This window comes from Hylobates moloch, unplaced genomic scaffold (assembly GCF_009828535.3).
Source record: "Hylobates moloch isolate HMO894 unplaced genomic scaffold, HMol_V3 SCAFFOLD_3, whole genome shotgun sequence".
Classification (NCBI taxonomy): domain Eukaryota; kingdom Metazoa; phylum Chordata; class Mammalia; order Primates; family Hylobatidae; genus Hylobates; species Hylobates moloch.
The window spans coordinates 64,002,830-64,024,959 of record NW_026652278.1 but is presented as its reverse complement, the minus strand read 5'-3'; the positions used below and the strand labels follow the sequence as shown (position 1 = coordinate 64,024,959).

At 42.5% G+C, this 22,130-nt stretch overlaps 1 protein-coding gene across 4 annotated transcripts in view; it reads right to left on the bottom strand.

Annotated features, from left to right (window-relative positions):
- Positions 1-9,012: 9,012 nt before the first annotated feature.
- The window catches only part of CCAR1 (cell division cycle and apoptosis regulator 1), a 75,311-nt gene continuing 62,193 nt past the window's right edge, over positions 9,013-22,130 (bottom strand). For all 4 annotated transcript variants that reach the window (XM_032138677.2, XM_032138686.2, XM_032138695.2 and 1 more), the window contains exons 20-25: positions 14,953-15,035; positions 14,482-14,628; positions 12,813-12,933; positions 12,533-12,718; positions 10,931-11,136; positions 9,013-9,411 (exon numbers count right to left, since the gene is read on the bottom strand). In XM_032138677.2, the coding sequence (XP_031994568.1) occupies positions 9,352-9,411; positions 10,931-11,136; positions 12,533-12,718; positions 12,813-12,933; positions 14,482-14,628; positions 14,953-15,035 (803 nt within the window). In that variant the 3' untranslated portion in view covers positions 9,013-9,351. The remainder of the gene's footprint in view (positions 9,412-10,930; positions 11,137-12,532; positions 12,719-12,812; positions 12,934-14,481; positions 14,629-14,952; positions 15,036-22,130) is intronic.

The window sequence follows — 22,130 nt, the reverse complement described above, 5'->3', positions numbered from 1 at the left end:
TGATCCTCCCACCTCAGCCTCCTGAAGTGTTGGGATTACAGGCGTGAGCCACTGTTGCCCGGCCACGAACTCTTTAGAAGTATTAGTTTTGTTTACTGGTCTTGAGTTCACTTATAAGCAAGAGTACTGCTGGATCAATGTCGAATGCCCAGGAAAGCAAGAAGCTCATGGATCCTAAGTTTTACCTCTGGGCCTCAGTTTCCTGAGTTGATCTTTATCTGCAGACTAGTGGAGGCCCTAGGCAACCAAGAGCTAAACGTGACCAAGTCTGAAAACAATAAATTAATTGTGGAGCAGGTTTATCTCTAGAATAGTAAGATTCTTATTTTATTCCAAATCCAGATTTACTCTGAATTTGATTTCACTCAAGTTGAAATTAAGTTGGCTCACACTAGCGAACATTAATTGAATATATTAAAATACTTAGATTTTTTTTATTAATAAAAGCTCTTTCTGAGCTAATCCAAAACTGTGCCTAACAATGTTTACCACACCAATGGATTTACAATTAGTTTCATTGTAGTAAATATAGTGTGATCCAAAATGCCACCATCACCAAGCTCTAGTCTTCACTCAAAATCTGTATGGATGAGCCTCTACTTTGGTTCTTGGCTTTTTTTTTTTTTTTTTTTTGTGAGATGGAGTCTCACTCTGTTGCCAGGCAGGAGTGCAGTGGTGCGATCTCGGCTCACTGCAACCTCCGCCTCCTGGGTTCAACCAATTCTCTATCTCTCCCAAGTAGCTGGGATTACAGTGCCCATCACCATGCCAGGCTAATTTTTGTATTTGTAGCGGAGACGGGGTTTCACTTGTTTGGCCAAGCTGATCTCGAACTCCTGACCTTGTGATCCACCCATCTCGGCCTCCCACAGTGCTGGGATTACAGGCGTGAACCATGGCGCCCGGCTAGTTCCTGGCCTCTTGCCAAGTTGTCTGCTGAATTTGGGGCCCAGGCTTGAATCCTGCCTCCTCTGTGGTTAGAGCCTCAATAGTGCAAAATCCTCTCTACTTTAGGGGGCTGGACTGTGTCTTCATGGCTCTGCCACTGGCTGAGGTGTAATTCAAGTGGATAAACTTCCCTGGAACTAAGATGATAATCTGTGTGATTTGTAGTAATACTGATACTGGATGGAATACCATCTCCTCAGCACCTACCAGATTAGACCTTTGGATAGTAAAATTAGACTGTATGCAGGTCTCTGGACTGTTAGTCACCCCTGGGGAGGGGGGCAGCACAGTTAAGATAATTCCCTTTATCATCAGTCCCACTATTTACCAACATACTCTACAATTCCTTCATTCCTATCCCTTATAACTCCAATATGCCTCAAGGGAAGGCTATAGATCATTCTGGTAAGTTACCATCCCAGAAGGACTTGTGGGAAAATAGGGCTCCCTTCTTTGGCACATAATAAAGCTATTTATGAAAATGAGACTAGAAGCAGCTTTGACATAATTTTTGCCTGAGAAACTAAAGCATATGGAAATGTCTGGTTGTGCCACAACATTCAGCTGATATCCAGATTCAAAAGATCATACCAACTTTAATAAATATTTCTCATCCCCCCTCCCAAAAAAGAAATATTTCCCATCCTGCATATTCCTAAAGAAGGTAAAATTAAATGACAAATTTGGCTGGGCGCAGTGGCTCATGCCTGTAATTCCAGCACTTTGGGAGGCGCAGGCGGCTTAATCACTTGAGCTCAGGAGTTCAAGACCAGCCTGGGCAACAGGGAGAAATCCCGTCTCTACCAAGAGTGCTGCGATTACAGGCTTGAGCCACTGCACCGGGGCTAAAATCTTTTTTTAAAATGATCAGATCTTGTGCAGCACACCAACATGGCACATGTATACATATGTAACAAACCTGCACATTGTGCACATGTACCCTAAAACTTAAAGTATAATAATAAAATAAAATAAAAAACAAACAAACAAACAAAATAATTAAAAAAAATAAAATGACCAGATCTTGCCTGTAATTCTAGCACTTTGGGAGGCCAAGGAGGATCACTTGAGGTCTGGAGTTCGAGGACAGCCTGGCTAACATGGTGAAACCCCATCTCTACTAAATATACAAAAATTAGCTGGGCACGGTGGCAGGTGCCTGTAATCCCAGCTACTTGGGAGGCTGAGGAAGGAGAATTGCTTGAACCCAGGAGGCAGAGGTTGCAGTGAGCCAAGATCGTGCCACTGCACTCTACCTTGGGCAACAGGAGTGAAACTCCATCTCAAAAAAAAAAAAAAAAGGGGCCAGGCGCGGTGGCTCACGCTTGTAATCCCAGCACTTTGGGAGGCCGAGGCGGGTGGATCACAAGGTCAGGAGATCGAGACCATCCTGGCTAACATGGTGAAATCCCGTCTCTACTAAAAATACAAAAAATTAGCCGGGCGTGGTGGCGGGCGCCTGTAGTCCCAGCTATTCAGGAGGCTGAGGCAGGAGAATGGCGCAAACCCTGGAGGCAGCGCTTGCAGTGAGCCGAGATAGCGCCACTGCACTCCAGCCTGGGCGACAGAGCAAGACTCCGTCTCAAAAAAAAAAAAAAAACTACATTGGATAAACCATAATTGACACTGAAATACTTATTAAATGAATGAATACAAGTCTATACCTGCAGGATAGTCACTTAAATTTTTTATTCCTTTTTTTTTTTTTTTTGAGACGGAGTCTCGCTCTGTCGCCCAGGCTAGAGTGCAGTGGCGCAATCTCGGCTCACTGCAAGCTCCGCCTCCCGGGTTCACGCCATTCTCCTGCCTCAGCCTCTCCGAGTAGCTGGGACTACAGGCGCCCGCCACCATGCCCGGCTAATTTTTTTGTATTTTTTTAGTAGAGACGGGGTTTCACCGTGGTCTCAATCTCCTGACCTCGTGATCCGCCCGCCTCGGCCTCCCAAAGTGCTGGGATTACAAGCGTGAGCCACCGCGCCCGGCCTTTTTTTTTTTTGAAACAGGGTCTTTGTTGCTCAGGCTGGAGTATGGTGGCATGATCATGGCTCACCACAGCCTCACCTGCCCAGGCTCAAGTGATCTTGCCAGCTCAGCTTCCTGAGTAGCTGGGACTACAGGCACTTGCCACCACGCCTGGATAGCTTTTGCATTTTTTGTAAAGACGGAGTTTCACCATGCTGCCCAGGCTGGGCTTGAACTCCTGGACTCAAGCATTCTGCTCCTTGGCCTCCCAAAGTGCTGGGATTATAGGTGTAAGCAACCATGCCCAGCCCAATGCCGGATTATCTATCCCTGAAGAAAAAGCCCTAATGGTTCAGTTAGTGTCTCCAAGGCAACTTACTCTTCTCTATTTAAAATAATCACGTATTAACTAGGGAAAACTGCTCTAAGTTTTCCCTAATTAGAACACCTTAGTTAGGAGGTTCTTCAAGTGGGTTTGCTTAGACCAGCAATAGCAGCAGCAGCACGTGGGAACTTGTTAGGAATGCAAATTCTTAGGCCCTAACCCAGACCTGGTGATTCAGATACATACTCGTTTGAGAACCTGCATTAGATTAGGCATAATGATCACATTCAGACCACCATTAATAAGGAGGTGACTCAGTACTTAAGTAGTACCCCATCCCTCTATACACACAAGAAAAACCAAGTGTATAATTTATGTCAAAAGTACTCTGGGACTCTAAACTTAATTTTTATTCATGTGTAAGCCTCAGGCTCATTTTTTAACTAGTGAACACCAAACGCAGGTCAATATTATCCACAAGATGAATGATGACAGGCAGTAACTCTATGTTCCAGTTTGCCTCCTGGTTATATCTGGTGTTATGACGTAGTTATTCTTGGCACCTTTCTTTTCTCTCAAAAGGTTCCCAGTTTAGACAGTAAGTTATTGACTACATGTTGGGAGGCAGAGGTGGAAGGATCACTAGATCTAGGTCAAGCCTGCCATGAGTCATGATTGTGCCACTGCACTCTGGCTCGGGCAACAGAGCGAGACCCTGACAGCTCACTGCAGCCTCCACCTCCTGAGATCCAGTGATCCTCCTGCCTCAGCATCCACAGTAGTGCCTCAGCCACTGTGCCTGGCCCACTCATCCTATGAATAAAAGATAAAATAGGGGCTGGGTGCAATGGCTCACGCCTATAATCTGTGCACTTTGGGAGGCTGAGGCAGGCAGACTGCTTGAGCTCAGGAGTTCCAGACTAGCCTGGGCAATATGGGGAAACCCCGTCTCTACCAAAAATAGAAAAATTAGGCATGGGCCAGGTGCGGTGGCTCATGCCTGTAATTCCAGCAGCTGGGGAGGCCGAGGTGGGTGAATCACCTGAGCTCAGAGAGTTTGAGACCAGCCTGGGCAACATGGTGAAGCCCGGTCTCTACTAAAATACAAAAACAATTAGCTAGGCATGGTGGCATGCGCCTGTAATCCCAGCTACTCAGGAGGCTGAGGTGGGAGGATCACTTGAGCCCGGGAGGTGGCAGTTGCAGTGAACTGAGATTGTGCCACTGCACTCCAGCCTGGGTACCATAGCCAGATACTGCTTCCCCCCTCAAAAAAAAAAAATAATTAAATAAAACAAGAGTAAATCACTCATTAATTTGGAGCTTTTTTCTTTTATAAAAAACAAAAATATTAAATAGGGCAGTAAAATATATTAATATTGAATCCTGAAAAATTCTCACCATTTCACTAAGCCTCATTTAACAAAAATAATTTGTGTTCTTACACGATATTTTTAATTCCAAAATAATCTGAACATAAAATTAGTGGGAAGAGGTCAGGCGCAGTGGCTCACACCTGTAATTCCTGCACTTCAGGAGGCAGAGGTGAGTGGATCACCTCAGTTCAGGAGCTCGAGAGCAGCCTGGCCAACATGATGAAACCCCATCTCTACTAAAAATACCAAATTAGCTGGGCGTGGTGGTGAGCGCCTGTAATCCCAGCTACTCAGGAGGCTGACGCAGGAGAATCACTTGAACCTGGGAGGTGGAGATTGCAGTGAGCCGAGATTGCACTACTGTACTCCAGCCTGGGTGACAATAGCAAAACTCCGCCTCAAAAAAAAAAAAAATTAGTGAGAAGAATTAAAGTGGGCAAAATTTCCTTCCATAACCCATAGCACAGCAGCTGCATTGCAGTCAAACAAGGAAATGTGCTGCATCTTACAAGTCCTTTAGAAAGGCCTTTTATGGTGCTTCTAATTACTGTGTACATTTTTTTTTTTTTTTCTTGAGACGGAGTCTCTCTCTGTCGCCCAGGCTGGAGTGCAGTGGCATAATCTTGGCTCACTGGAACCTCCACCTCCCAGGTTCAAGCGATTCTCCTGCCTCAGCCTTCTGAGTAGCTGGGACTACAGGCGCGCACCACCATGCCCGGCTAATTTTTGTGTTATTAGTACAGACGGGGTTTCATCACATTGGCCAAGCTGGTCTCGAACTCCTGACCTTATGATCCGCCTGCCTTGGCCTCCCAAAGTGTTCGGATTACAGGAGTGAGCCACCACGCCTAGCCTACTGTGTACATTTCAATCCTTTGCCTAAAATCCCTACATGCTTCTGGTATGTGATGATGCCTGCTTTGATTCATAATCTATAGGATGTCACATCACTAGAAGCAAACTTACTTAATTTCTGACAATGAAAACAACCTCAGATTATCTCAGACCCAGAAAAAAATTCAAAGCCACGTCACTGTTAACTTGTGGACTGCAAATGACTGATTAAAAATAAAGGGCATGCTGTGCTAGCAAGAGGCTTCATCAAAAGAAGCAGGGAAGGAGTGTCTGTTCTACTCTATGTATGTTAACATCAGAGTGCTCTGAAAGCCCTTCAGTATCATGTAAATCTCTGACAAAACATACAGTAACCATTGTAATATTTTTTGACAATTCTAGCCAGTATTTAGATCTATAGCTAAGGCTCTCAAGGGTCATTTATCACCCAGATCAGAGAAACTCATGTGGCCTGACCCAGCCAACCACTGAATGAACATACAATTATTTTCCTCTGGAATTGCCAACAATACCTATTTAGGTACCTTAAAAAAAAAAAAAAAAAAGTAAGTTTTCTTGCTCTGTCGCCTAGGCTGGAGTGCAATGTCTCGATCTTGGATCACTGCAACCTCTGCCTCCCTGGATCAAGCCATTCTCCTGCCTCAGGCTCCCAGGTAGCTGAGACTACAGGAATGTACCACCACACCTGGCTAATTTTTTTTGTATTTTTAGTAGAGACAGGGTTTCACCATGCTGGCCAGACTGGTCTTGAACTCCTGACCTCAAATGATCCGCCTGCCTTGGCCTCCCAAAGTGCTGGGATTACAAGCGTGAGCCACTGTGCCCGGCCAAAATCAATTTTTCTGTGCACAACTTGCTTTTTTCCTCAGTCATCTCAATTTGTACTTCCAAAGATATTATTTTATAAGAAATTTACCCCTAAGTAACAATGTGATTGAAAGGTTCAGTCTTTTTCTCTGTCATCCCAATTTTATTCTGATTTAAATTTATCTGGAGGAAAAAAGTCTCACAAATATACTTGATATAATGTTTCTTATTAACAATATACTCTTTTCAAGGAACTCTATCATTACTGTCTTTCACTATCATCACTGTCTTTTAGTTAAAAGTTTATTTTCAAGATTGTCCCTTGGAAAAAAAAACACTTTGTGGAAGGCCGGGCGCGGTGGTTCACGCTTGTAATCCTAGCACTTTGGGAGGCCGAGGCAGGCGGATCATGAGGTCAGGAGATCGAGACCACCGTGAAACCCCGTCTCTACTAAAAATACAAAAAAATTAGCCGGGCGTGGTGGCGGGAGCCTGTAGTCCCAGCTACTCGGAGAGGCTGAGGCAGGAGAATGAAGTGAACCCGGGAGGCGGAGCTTGCAGTGAGCCGAGATTGCGCCACTGCACTCCAGCCTGGGTGACAGAGCGAGACTCCGTCTCAAAAAAAAACAAAAAAACAAAAAAACAAAAAACACTTCGTGGGCCAGGCACGGTAGCTCACGCCTGTAATCCCAACATTTTGGGAGGCCATGGTGGGTAGACCACTTGAGGCTAGGAGTTCAAGACCAGCCTGGCCAACATGGCAAAACCCCATCTTTACTAAAAATACAAAAAACTTAGCTGGGTGTGGTGGTGCATGCCTGTAATCCCAGCTACTCAGGACGCTGAGGCACCAGAACTGTTTGAACTCGGGAGGTAAAGGTTGCAGTGAGCCTAGATGGCACCACTGCACTCCAGGCTGGGGAACAGACACTCTATCTCAAAAAAAAAAGAAAGAAGGAAAAAAACCATTTTCAACAACTGTTTCATCTCACCTTAAAGATGAAGGAAATATTTATATCATAATTATATAATAATTATAGATCAATCTCTAATCTGGTTTTGGAGAAGGTCAACAAGCCATATGACCACAAACAGTAACTTAAGACAAAAATTGGTCTAAAAGAATTTGAGGTATTGTAATCCATTTTTTAGTAATAGCCATGTGAATTCCATTTAGCCTCAGTCACATATAAATGGCACTTTACATTTTCATATTCATCTATTTGGAACACCTAGCCATTATTCTAACAAAATAAAACAAAATGAAATAAAATAAACTCTAGGCCAGGTGCAGTGGCTCATGCCTGTAATCCCAGCACTTTGGGAGACCAAGGTGGGTGGATCACCTGAGGTCAGGAGTTCGAGACCAGCTTGGCCAACGTAGTGAAACCTCATCCCTACTAAAAATACAAAATTAGCTGGACATGGTGGCAGACGTCTGTAATCCCAGCTACTTGGGAGGCTAAGGCAGGGGAATTGCTTGAACCCGGGAGGCAGAGGTTGCAGTGAGCCGAGATCAAGCCACTGCACTCCAGCCTGGGTGACAGAGCAAAACTCCATTTCAAAATAAAACAAAACTCTAATACACCATATATTTATATGACAGTGAAACATTCCAGTAATGGATTCCATTAAGTTTTCTCTAGTAAAACTTGGAAGACAAAATGTCATTTAACTTTACATTCCTTTAGAGCAGGGTTTCTGAAACTGGACACTATTGACATTTTTGGCTGGATAATTCTTTGTTGTGGAGGGCTATCCTCCGCAACAAAGGATCTTTAGTGATATCTTTGGCCTCTACCAACTAGATGCCAGCAGCACCCACCTAATTGTGACACCAAAAAAACCTCATTAGACACTGCCAAATGTCCTCTAAGGGATAAATTCACCCTCTGTTGAGAACCACTCATACTTCCTACCGTTTTTATTCTACAGTTAAGTCACCTCATGTATCCACTAAAATTGTGAAGGAAGTACACAGGTTAATTTAAAAAAATATCTTTAATTAAAGAAGACTTAACTTAAGGCATCATACTGACATCTACTGGCTTGGTACTAAACTGTACATTTGACATACACTGCATTTTTTTTTTAAACCCTCAAAATTAAAAGCAATATAGATGCTATTCTGGGAAAGTAGAAAAATTAATTGAAAGCAGTAACATTGACATCAGGACAACTAATATTATGTAAAGTCTAACACATACAAGAACAATACTAGTTCTTTTTTTTATTTTTATTTTTTTTTTTTATTTTTTTTAATTTTTTTTTTTTTTTTGAGACGGAGTTTCACTCGTCACCCAGGCTGGAATGTAGTTGCATGATCTTGGGTGACTACAACCTCCGCCTCCTGGGTTCAAGTGATTCTCCTGCCTCAGCCTCCCAAGTAGCTGGGATTACAGGCACCCACCACCATGCCCAGCTAATTTTTACATTTTTAGTAGAGACGGGGTTTCACCATGTCAGCCAGGCTGGTCTCGAACTCCTAACCTCAGGTGATCCACCCGCCTTGGCCTCCCAAAGTGTTGGGATTACAGGCGTGAGCCACTGTGCCCAGCCTAAACTGAATTTTTAATGAATGCTTTTAGAGACTGATCAAGAGAGGTTTTTTGGTGATGAGTAAACAAAAAAAGTTTCAAAAAACTTGCAAAAATTAAGCATCATGCTATTTTATGATTTTGACTGATATTTTAACAGATGCACTAAAAATTTTAAAACCTAATAATTCTATAAATAACATTAAAAATTTCTAGGCATTTTAATAAAAGAAATTTGGTAATTAAATACTACAGTCAATTAAACTGATGAACTTTATTGGAGTTAAAACTATAACAAAGTTCATCCTAAAACACTTTGCAATGCAAAATTATTTCACTCAAGGAGTGTTTAATAATTTGAAGGCTAGGAATTACAAGCAATTTTCAAAAGCAGAAACTCACATTCATAAAACTTTATACATCATTTGAACTAAAAGACATACTACTAAAATCAAACATGCAACACCTTCAAACATTCTTATATCATGATTTTTATATATTACATTATTTAACACCATTCCTCATCACTACATGGATTTTATCATACACTTGCACCATTCTCCTTGGATTTTTGATCTTTGTCTTCATTCTTTACATTATCCTATAAGACAATAGAGAAGGAAAAAATACATTTTATTAGATTATCTTAAATGTTACTTTGATTTGAGAGTACAATGGTATTCAGTGTGGTATAATTTTTTCTAGTGATAAAGAACAATAAATTAATTTCAGTATCTTAAAATTAATGGTGACGAAGCATTTATCTCAATTCTACCCAAGAATAAATGGAGTCTAAAAATGCAGGGAATGGGGGAGGTGTGGTGGCTCATGCCTGTAATCTCAGCACTCTGAGAGGCCAAGATAGGTGGGCTGCTTAGCCCAGGAGTTAGAGACCTGCCTGGGAAAGATGGTGAAACCCCGTCTCTATTTTTTTTTTTTTTTTTTTTGAGACAGAATCTCGCAGTTTTTTTATTTTTATTTTTATTATTATTTTTTTTTTGAGACGGAGTCTCACTCTGTCACCCAGGCTGGAGTGCAGTGGCGCGATCTCGGCTCACTGCAAGCTCCGCCTCCCGGGTTCACGCCATTCTCCTGCCTCAGCCTCTCCGAGTAGCTGGGACTACAGGCGCCTGCCACCACGCCCAGCTAATTTTTTTTGTATTTTTAGTAGAGACGGGGTTTCACCGTGGTCTCGATCTCCTGACCTCGTGATCTGCCCGCCTCGGCCTCCCAAAGTGCTGGGATTACAGGCATGAGCCACCGCGCCCGGCCTGAAACCCCGTCTCTAAAAAAAATATAAAAATTAGCTGGGTGTGCTGGAGCACACCTGTAGTCCCAGCTAATCAGGAGGCTGAGGTGGGAGGATCACGTGAGCCTAGGAGGCGGAGGCTGCAGTGAGCCAAGATAGCACCACTAACAATCCAGCCTGGGCAAAAGTGCAAGACCCTGTCTCAAAAAAACAAAACAAAAAACAAAAAAACACAGAGAAGTGAAGTGAATGGTTTAATTCAAACTTATACTCTGGATTAAAAAGAAATAAAAGTGAAATCTGCTTCAAGAAGTCTGTACATTTAAATCATGTTGACATTACAACTAAGTTTTAGAAAAACAACATCTTTTGGGAATCACTTTTTTTTTTTTTTTTAAGATGGGGTCTAGTTCTGTTGCCCAGGCTAGAGTGCAATTGTGCAATCTAGACTCACTGCAACCTCTGCTTCCCAGGTTCAAGTGATTCCCCTGTCTCAGCCTTCTGGGTAGCTAGGATTACAGGTGCCGCCACCACGTCCAGGTAGCTAGGATTACAGGTGCCGCCACCACGTCTGGCTAATTTTTTTTGTATTTTTAGTAGACATGGGGTTTCACCATGTTGGCGAGGCTGGACTTGAACTCCTGACCTCAGGTGATCCGCCCGCGATGGCCTCCCAAAGTGTTGGGATTACAGGTGTGAGCCACTGTGCCCAGCCTGTGAATCACTTTTTACTAATCTCAGGAAGGTCAGAATGCTATCATTATTTGCTTTTAGAATAATCACTAAGAGCTTAATAACATTAAAATACATTAAAAACACCAGAGTTAGATTTTAAAAACTATGAAAATTTTAAAAGTACAAAATTTCTCACCTTCTTAAGAACAGTGTGGATTTCATCCATTACCGTAGATAAGTTTCTGATTGTTTTATTCAGTTGGTTTTCAAATTGTAAATTCATGTTTTCTGAAATCTTTAAGTTTTCTTGTAACTGACTAAGGTCCTTTTTAACTTCTCTGAGTTCACCAGAGAGGCTTTTGTTGGAATTCTCCAAATTTAATATGGTTTTTTCATCTTCATCTGTTTAAAAAAATCCAAAAATTAACATTTTACTCCCTAAAATTTCAAATTTAACTTTGAGGTTAAAATATTTAAGCTGTGAAAATAAAAAGCCGATAGAATTCCATAAAATGGCAATGTCTGTCAATTTCATTAGTCATAAAGCACACTGCAATATTCATTTATTTATGTATTTACTTTTGAGACCGAGTCTCACTCTGTTGCGCCAGCTTGAGCAAAGTGGCACGATCTTGGCTGGGATTACAGGCGCTTACCACCACACCCAGCTAATTTTTGTATTTTTAGAGACGGGGTTTCACCATGTTGGTCAGGCTGGTCTTGAATTCCTGACCTCAGATAATCCACCTGCCACGGCCTCCCAAAGTGCTGGGATTACAGGTGGGAGCCACCGTGCCTGGCCTGTTTCATTTAAATTTTTAACTTGTATTATTTAAAAACCTATGTTCTATTTTTAGATGACTGTATAGATTAGAGAACACAGACTGGTAAAAACAAAGTGGAGGCGAGGTGCAGTGGCTCATGCCTGTAAACACAGCACTTTGGGAAGCTGAGGTGGGCGGATCACGAGGTCAGGAGATCAAGACCATCCTAGCTAACATGGTGAAACCCCGTCTCTACTAAAAATACAAAAAATTAGCCGGGTGTGGTGACACGCACCTATAGTCCCAGCTACGTGGGAGGCTGAGGCAGAAGAATCGTTTGAACTTGGGAGGTGGAGGTTGCAGTGAGCCGAGATAGCCCCACTGCACTCCAGCCTGGGTGACAGGGCAAAACTCCGTCTCAAAAAAAAAAAAAAAAGGTGGAACTAGAAGATGATTAAAAGGATGCAAACAGGTAACAATGAACCTGAGAATGCACAGGAAGACCTAAGATTCAGACAAAGCTAAGCAATTTTATAACCTGAACCAGAAATAATGAAAAGTAAAGGTCCTTGCAGAGCGTGGTGGCTCATGCCTGTAATCCCAACACTATGGGAGGCCAAGGTGGGTGATCCCTTGAGGTCAGGAGTTTGAGACCATCCTGGCCAACATGGTGAAACCCCATTTCTACTAAAAATACAAAAAATAGCTGGGCATGGTGGCACATGCCTGTAATCCCAGCTACTTGGGAGACTGAGGTGGGAGAATCACTTGGACCCGGGAGGCAGTGGTTGCAGTAAGCTGAGATTGTGCCACTGTGCCACTGCACTCCACCTGGGTGACGGAGTGAGATCCTGTCTTAAAAACAAATAAATAATAAAAAATTTTTAAAAAGTTCCTTATGTACTTTGATGAAAATATGTGGTATGCATATGCAAATGGGTACACAGGTACGTATATGTGTATGTACACACATACACATATACGTGTCTCAGCAGGCTGCTAAAAGTATGAACATATTCAATGCTGACCCTTACCTGTTTTTTCTTCTAGTAACTGCAACTTCTGTTCTACCTCAGCTCTTACTTTTTCGCTCTTTTCCAATTTTTGCAAGAGGCTTCCTACATCTACCATTGCACCATTGTACACAATGAGGCCGACATTTTCTTCCACATCCTTTGATTCCTGCTTTACTGTTGGTGTTGGAAGTAATAATCTGTTTCCTATAATATAAAATATACCATATTTTAGTAAGTTATTTTTCTTCTTTAATTACTAGTATATTTATTAAAAAGCAAAATCTTAATATGCTCAGACCTAGCATATCTTCCTGCAATGACTCAGACTCTTCATGGTTCTCTTCATCTTTTGAGGTGTCTGTTAATTTCCGGTAAAAGCAAGATTCACGGAGCACTACTTTATTAAGAAGCTTCTTTACCTGTTATGCATGCAAGTAAACAAAATACAGAGATGAAAATACATTTCTTGATTCTCTTAGAAAAACTATGTTATAATTTTCACTTTCTTTTGAGAAAGAGTCTTGCTCTTGTCGCCCAAACTGGAGTGCAGTGGTGTGATCTCGGCTCACTATAACCTCCACTTCCCAGGTTCAAGCGATTCTCCTACCTCAGCCTCCAGAGTAGCTGGTATTACAGGCACCCGCCATCATGCCTGGCTAATTTTTGTATTTTTGGAGAGATGGGGTTTCACCATGTTAGTCAGGCTGGTCTTGAACTCCTGACCTCAGGTGATCCACCCGCCTCAGCCTCCCAAAGTGCTGGGATTACAGGTGTGAGCCACTATGCCCAGCTGTAATTTTCACTTATGATGGAAATCCATGGAACTGAGTAAGATCCAAGTTACTTTTGAAAAGAAAAAACTTCATTGTTAAAAAGTATAACACTAGGCCGGGCGCGGTGGCTCAAGCCTGTAATCCCAGCACTTTGGGAGGCCGAGGTGGGCGGATCACAAGGTCAGGAGATCGAGACCATCCTGGCTAACACGGTGAAACCCCATCTCTACTAAAAAAAATACAAAAAATTAGCCGGGCGTGTTGGCGGGCGCCTGTAGTCCCAGCTATTCGGGAGGCTGAGGCAGGAGAATGGCATGAACCCAGGAGGGGGAGCTTGCAGTGAGCCGAGATCACGCCACTGCACTCCAGCCTGGGGGACAGAGAAAGACTCCGTCTCAAAAAAAAAAAAAAAAAAAAAAGTATAACACTGATAAAAATTTATGCACAGGGATGATTTATTACAGCATAGTTGGTAAATCCAATAAATGAAAACCACCAGCAATGGAGACTAGGTAGGTCAATTATGGTACATCTGTATAATGGGTACTGTGCAGCTATAAAAAGAATGAGGCAGGTCTCTATTTTCATGGTAGAATGTATCTATAGAATACTGTGGAATACTGTGAAAAAAAAAAAAAAAAGCCAGTCAAAATGTACAGAATAATTCCATGTTTTGTTTATAGAAATGGAACTGAGCTGGTTAAAAAAAGATCTAGAATTTTATATATTGTAGTCCTAAGGCATAGAAACAGAGGGAGAGGGAGAAGGGAAATGTTTTACAACTGGCTTGTGTTATATTGCTTTATTTTTGAGACGGAGTCTCACTCTGTCACCCAGGCTGGAGTGCAGTGGCGTGATCTTGGCTCATTGCAACCTCCGCCTCCTGGGTTCAAGAGATTCTCCTGTCTCAGCTTCCCGAGTAGCTGGGATTACAGGCGCGTGCCATCACACCCAGCTAATTTTTGTATTTTTAGTAGAGACGGAGCTACACCATGTTGGTCTTAAACTCCTGGCCTCAACTGATCTGCCCGCCTCAGCCTCCCAACCTGCTGGGATTATAGGCCTGAGCCACCAAGCCTGGCCCTTATATTGCTTTAATATATCAAAAAGTCAACAGAGGTTCTATTAACTTTTCACTGTAACAGGTAACTTTTAAAAAATGTTTTCCTTTTAAATATTGACAAGATAGATTACCTGAGCCCGAGAAAGATGTAGTCCAAGAGTATAAAGTATTTCTTCCAAATCCTTTTCAAGAAGGTAACCACAATGACTTTGATCAAAATAAACAAAAGCCATTAACAGATCTCTGTTAATTGTGATCATTTGAGTCTTTTCTTTTTCCTAAGAAAATGGAGTAGAAAACATAGTATTCAAATTTCAAATTTTTTACCCCCAAAAAGTGAGAAATGGAGACTGTGCATAAAATAGCAATAATCTAATAAGATATTTGCCTCATCCTAGCTAAAATGAGTTAATCTGGTATATGAATATGAGAGAAAGGAATCAGACATACTAGTTATCTGACATAGCCACAAAAAAACAACTGACAGAATTTTACTTAGTGGTAATATACATGTATAAGGACTGATAAACTTCACAACTGTGTTATGTTTAGATGATGTAAGATATCACCATATTATAAAGAATACAGTATTCAGTAAACACCTTATCTTTAGAGGGCCTCTCCTTGCAGTATCTGTTGATATCTCTTTTGTCATCTCGTTTGGTCATTTCTTCCTCATCCCTATCTGTAAAATAAATATAACAGTGGCAAAAAAGTCATTAATACACATACTTTCAAGTGGGCACAGTGGCACATGACTGTTATCCCAGCTACTCAGGAGGGCCAGGCGTTCGAGGGTGTAGTAAGCTATGACTGTACCACTGCACTCCAGTGTGGGTGACAGATCAAGACCCTGTCTTTTCAACAACAACAACAAAAATATAAAGAGAAAACCTCACGCTAAAACATACATGAACCTTGATAACAGGCTAAGTAAAAGAAGCCAGTCACAAAAAAATCACTTATCATGTGATTCCATTTATAGGAAATGTCCAGAATATCTACAGAAACAAGCAGACTAATGGTTGCCTAGGACTGAAGAGGTTCAGGGAAGATGGAGAGTGACTGCTAATGAATCTCTTTTGGGTTCTTGGTATGAGGGTGATAAAAATGTTCTAAAGTTAATTGTGGTGATGGTTATACAACTCTGAATATATTAAAAACCACTGACTTGTATACAGGCACAACTTGGGAGTTACTGAAGGCTCTGGTTCCAGACCACCCCAATAAAGCAAGTACTGCAATAAAGCTAGTCAAACAAATTTTTTGGTTTTCCAGTAGGTCAGTTATGTTTACAGCCAGGTACAGTGGCTCATGCCTGTAATCCCAGCACTTTGGGAGGCCGAGCCAGGTGGATCGCTTGAGCTCAGGAGTTTTAAACCAGCCAGTGCAACATGGCAAAACTCCATCTCTACAAAAATTAGCCAGGCATGCTAGCACAAGTCTGTAGTCCCAGTTGCGCAGAGGGCTGAGATGGGAGAATCACTTGAGCCTGGGACGGTGAAGCTTCAGTGATCCATGTTCATGCTACTGCACTCTGGCCTGGGTGACAAAGCGAGACCCTGTCTCAAAAAAAAAAAGTTATAGGGCCAGGTGCGGTGGCTCACGCCTGTAATCCCAGCAGTTTGGGAGGCTGAGGCAGGCGGATCACGAAGTCAGGAGATAGAGACCATACTGGCTAACACGGTGAAATCCCGTCTCTACTAAAAATACAAAAAATTAGCCGGGCGTGGTGGCCGGCGTCTGTAGTCCCAGCTACTCGGGAGGCTGAGACAGGAGAATGGCATGAACCTGGGAGGCGGAGCTTGCAGTGAGCCGAGATTGTGACACTGCACTCTAGCCTGGGTGACAGAGTGAGACTCCATCTCAAAAAAAAAAAAAAAAAAAGTTATGTTCACACTATAGTCCATTAAGTGTGCAATAGCATTATGCCTAAAAAAAGTACATATATTAAAAGATACTTTATTTCTAAAAACATTAACAATCATCTGAGCCTTTGGCAAGCAGTAATCCTTTTGCTGGTAGTCTTGCCTCAGCTTGGGCAACATAATGAGACCTGGTCTCTACAAAAATAATTTAAAAAATGAGTCCGACTAAGTAGCGCATGCCTGTGGTCCCAGCTACTTGGGACATGGGAGGATCACTTGGGTCCCAGAGGCTGAGGCTGCAATGAGACGTGACTGCACCTCTGCACTCAGCCTGGGTGAAAAGTGAGACCCTATGTGATGCTGTTTGATAGCATCTGACCCATAGAATAACCTCTTTTAAAATTAGAGTCAATCGCCAGGCACGGTGGGTCATGCCGGTAATCCTAGCACTTTGGCAGCCCAAGGCAGGTGGATCACTTAAGGTCAGGAGTTTGAGACCAGCCTGGCCAACATGGTGAAACCCCATCTCTAAAAACACAAAAATTAGTGGGGTGTGGTGGCGTGTGCCTGTAGTCCCAGATACTCAGGAGGCTGAGGCTGGAGAATTGTGTGAACCCGGGAGGCAGAGGTTGCAGTGAGCCGAGATCACGCCACTGCACTCCATCCTGGGAGAGCAAGACTCCATCTCATAAATAAATAAATATATAAATAGAGTCAATCCCCTCCAATCCTGCCACTGCTTAATTAAGTTTACATAATATTCTTTGTTATTTCAACGTTAACAGCATCTTCACAGAAGTAGATTGCATCTCAAAAAAACACTGTCTTGGCCGGGCGCGGTGGCTCACGCTTGTAATCCCAGCACTTTGGGAGGCTGAGGTGGGCGGATCACCAGGTCAGGACATCGAGACCATCCTGGCTAACATGGTGAAACCCCATCTCTACTAAAAATACATAAAAAAAATTTGCCAGGTGTGGTGGCAGGCGCCTGTAGTCCCAGCTACTAGGGAGGCTGAGGCAGGAGAATGGCGTGAACCCAGGAGGCAGAGCTTGCAGTGAGCCGAGATCACGCCACTGCACCACTCTAGCCTGGGTGACAGAGAGAGACTCCATCTTCAAAAAAAAAAAAAAAGCAGCAAACAATCACCGGTTTAGTTTATCCTGATATTGCAGCAGTTCCATCCCATCTTCAGGCTGCATTTCTAATTTTAGTTCTCTTGCTCTTTCTATCATACCTGCAGTTATTCCCTCTACTGAATTATTGAACCCTTCAAAGTCATCCATGAGAATTTTTAGTAGAGTTGGGGTTTCACCACGTTGGCCAGGCTGGTCTCGAACTCCTGACCTCGTGCTTTCCTCAGCACTCAAGAGTATGGGATATCCCCGGAGTGGGACCAGATCCTAGAACTTCAGAAAGTCATGGATGAGGCCAGACACGGTGGCTCACGCCTGTAATCCCAGCACTTTGGGAGGCCAAGGCAGGCAAATCATGAGGTCAGGAGATCGAGACCATCCTGGCTAACATGGTGAAATCCTGTCTCTACTAAAAACACAAAAAATTAGCCAGGCGTGGTGGCGGCTACTCAGGAGGCTGAGACAGGAGAATGGCATGAACCTGGGAGGCAGAGCTTGCAGTGAGCCAAGATCACGCCACTGCACTCCAGCCTGGGCAACAGAGCAAGACTCCGTCTCAAAAAATAAAAAAATAAATAAAAAATATTTAGCTGGGCATGGTGGCTCATGCCTGTAATCCCAGCTACTTGGGAGGATGAGGTCGAGATAATTTGAGGCCAGGAGGTCCAAGGCTGGACTGAGCCATGATCACGCCACTGCATTCCAGCCTGCATGACAGAGTGAAACCCTGTCTCAAAAAAAAAAAAAAAAAAAAAAAGAGTAAAGTGAAATTACTCTTTGATCCAAGGGCTGCAGAATGGATGTTGCAGCCATGAAACATTAATCTCCTTGTACATCTCCATCAGAGCTCTGGGTGACTAGGTGTGTGGTGTCAGTGAGAAGTAATATTTTGAAAAGAATCTTTTTTTCTGAGCAGATCTCAACAGTGGGCTTAAAATACTTAGTAAAAACGTCAGTTACATGATAAAGGAGTAAAAAAAATTCAGTAAAGCATTGCTGTAAACAGTTGTCATTCTCACTTTGTTGTTCCAATTTCTAGGGCACAAGTACAGTAGGTTTAGCATAATTTTTAAGGGGCTTAAGATTTTTGGAATGGTAAATGAGTACTGGCTTCAGCTTAAAGTCACAAGCTGCATTAGCCCTAACAAGAGAGTCAACTTGTCCTTTGAAGCCAGGCACTGACTGCTCTTCTCCAGCTGTGAAAGTCTTATGATGGCATCTTCAGCTGATGGAAGAAGGCTGTTTTGTCTCCATTGAAAATTTACTTAGCATAGCCATTTTCATCAATTATCTTAGCTTCTACATAAGCACTTGCTGTTTCAATGTGCCTTTTTTTTTTTAACCCGCCCCCAAGAGGAAGGGTCTTGCTCTGTTAACCAGGCTTGAGTGCAGTGGCATAATGATAGCTCATTGCAGCCTTAAATGCCGGAGCTCAAGCAATCCTCCCGCCTCAGCAACTACCTTGTAACTTGTACCTTATGGAGATGGTAGCTTTCCTTAAACCTCATGAATCCACCACTGGTACCCTGAAACTTTTTTCTACAGCTTCTTCATCTTTCTTAGCCTTTATAGAATTGAAGAGAGTTAGGGCCTTGTTCAGAATTAGGCTTTGCCTTAAAGGAATGTTGTGGCTGGTGGGACCTTCTATTCTGACCCCTAAAACTCTCTCCTTATAGCAATAAAGCTGTTTCATTTCCTTACCATTTGCATGTTCACTGGAGTAGCACTTTTAATTTCCTTCAATAACTTTTCCTTTGCATTCACAACATGGCTAACTCATGCAAAAAAACTAGCTTTTGGCCTGTCTCAACTTTCAACATGCCTTCTTCACTCACCTTAACGATTTTTAGGTTTCATTTGAACACTTGAAGGCCATTTTGGTTTCTTTCTTTGTTATTATGATTATTATTTTTGAGACAGAGTCTTGCCCTGTTGCCCAGGCTGGAGTACAGTGGCACAATCATGACTCACTGCAACCTCAACCTCTTGGGCTCAACAGATCCTCCTACCTCAGCCTCTAAAAGTATCTGGGACCACAGGTGCATGTAACTACACCCAGCTAATTTTATTTCTTTTTGTAGAGATGGGGTATCACTATGTTGCAGATGCTGGTCTTTACTCCTACCCTCAAGTGATCCTACCTCTTTATCCTCCCAAAGTGCTGGTATTACAGTCATGAACCACTGAGCCCAGCCTAATAATTAATTGGCCTAATTTCTTTTTTCTTTGGAGACGGAGTCTTGCTCTGTTGCCCAGGCTGGAGTGTAGGGGCATGATCTCAGCTCACCGCAACCTGCATCCTGGGTTCAAGCAATTCTCCTGCCTTAGCCTCCCAAGTAGCTAGGATTACAGGTGCCCGCGACCACGTCCAGCTAATTTTTGTATTTTTAGTAGAGATGGAGTTTTCCCATGTTGGCCATGCTGGTCTCAAACTCCTGATCTCAGGTGATCTGCCCACCTCAGCCTCCCAAAGTGCCGGGATTACAGGTGTGAGCCACTGCACCCACAATTGGTCTAATTTCTTTTTTTTTTTTTTTTTTTGAGACAGGCTCACTCTGTCACCCAGGCTGGAGTGCAGTGGCGTGATCTCAGGTCATTGCAACCTCTGCCTCTCTGGTTCAAACGATTCTCATGCCCCAGCCTCCCGAGTAGCTGGTATTACAAGCGTGCACCACCACACCTGGCTATTTTGTGTATTTTTAGTAGAGACAGGGTTTTGCCATGTTGGCCAGGCTGGTTTCAAACTCCTGACCCCAAATGATCCACCTGCCTCAGCCTCACAAAGTGCTGGAATTACAGGTGTGAGCCACCGTGCCTGGCACAATTGGCCTAATTTCAATATTTTGTCTCAGGGAATAGGGAGGCCCAATAAGAGGGACAGAGATAGGGGAATGGCAGGTTGGCAGAGTGATCAGAACACAAATATTTATAATTAAGCTCGTCATCTTCCATGGGCACAATTCAAGGTGCACCAAAACATGTATAATAGTATTATCAAAGATCACTGATCACAGATCACCAAAACAGACACACTAATAATGAAAAAGCTGGAAATACTGTAAAAATTACCAAAACGTGAAAGACAGTCAAAGTGGCACATGCTGTTGGAAAAGCAGTGCTGATAGGCTTGCTTGGCGTAAGGCACTATCTTTGGCGCACAGTAAAGTGCAGTGCAAAAAAAACAAAGCATGACTATATTTTAAAGTGTCTACTTGTATGGTATGTGAATTACATTTCAATAAAGGTGTTATTAAATAAAAAATAAAGAAAATGTTCTAATGGCTGGGTGTGGTGGTTCATACCTGTAATCCCATCACTTTGGGAGGGAAGCAGGAGGATGACTTAAGGCCAGGAGTTTGAAATCAGCTTGGGCATCATAGTGAGACCACATCTCTATAAAAAATTTTAAAATTAGCCAGGTGTGGTGGTGCACACCTGTAGTCCTAGCTACTCAGGGAACTAAAGTGGGAGAATTGCGTGAGCCAGGAGTTCAACGTGGCAGTGAGCCATGAGCGTGCTACTGCCCAGCCTGGGCAACAGAGTAAGACACTGTCTCGAAAAAGAAAGAATGAGAGGGAACTTCACCTTGGAACCTTGTCATTTACTTATTTTTGATGATTAAAAAATACTCACAATATAATCCACATTATTTGAGTATTTATATTGAGAGCTGTCACTTTCAAAACTGTCTTATCCGAAACTTGTATTTTTGAAATAACTTGAAATATTCAAGTAGTATTTGTTCATCACAGAAAATAAATCAATCCCACCACACAAAATGAGAGTAGTGATCATGTCCTATTTTTCCCCATATATACACACTTATCAACATTAAATTTATTTATAGAACATGCTATCTACAAAAACCCTTTAAAAATCTTTTTCCATGTCACTACACTTCAAGTTTTCTTCAATGGGTGCACAGAATTTAACTGCATGACTATATTACCAAAGTACAATTTCATAATTCTCTATTCCTATTCAGATTGATTCCATATTTTTGTTTCATAATAAATTATGGAATGATCACTCATGTTGCTATTTTAAAGGATATGGCTAATTCACATTTCCAAATTTCTGTTCAGAAAAGGTATAACAATGTATAGTCCCAAAGAAGAGTGATGAAAGTGTAACTCCTTTTACCCTTGTTAAACTGTGTTATCTTTCATTTAAAAATTTAATTTTCATTAACTTGATAAGAAAAAGATAGGCCGGACATGGTGGCTCACGCCTGTAATCCCAGCACTTTGGGAGGCTGAGGTGGGCGGATCACCTGAGGTCGGGGGTTGGAGACCAGCCTGGCCAACATGGTGAAACCCCGTCTCTACTAAAAATACAAAAATTAACCGGGCATGGTGGTGCATGTCTGTAATCTAAGCTACTCAAGAAGCTGAGGGCATAAGAATCGCTTGAACCTGGGAGACAGAGGTTGTAGTGAGCCAAGATCATGCAACGACACTCCAGTCTGGGCGACAGAGCAAAACTGTCTCAAAAAAAAAAAAAAAAGTATCTTACTGTTATCTGCTCTCCTAATTACTAACAAAATTCAACACCATTTAATATATTTACTGATACTGTATTTTCATGTTATAATTCCGCTTTTGTATTGTAAAAAGTGTAGTCTCAGCCAGGCGCAGTGGCTCACGCCTGTAATCCCAGCACTCTGAGAGGCCGAGGCAGGCGGATCACAAGGTCAGAAGTTCAAAACCAGCCTGGCCAATATGGTGAAACCCCATCTCTAATAAAAATACAAAAAAATTAGCCAGGTATGGGCCTGT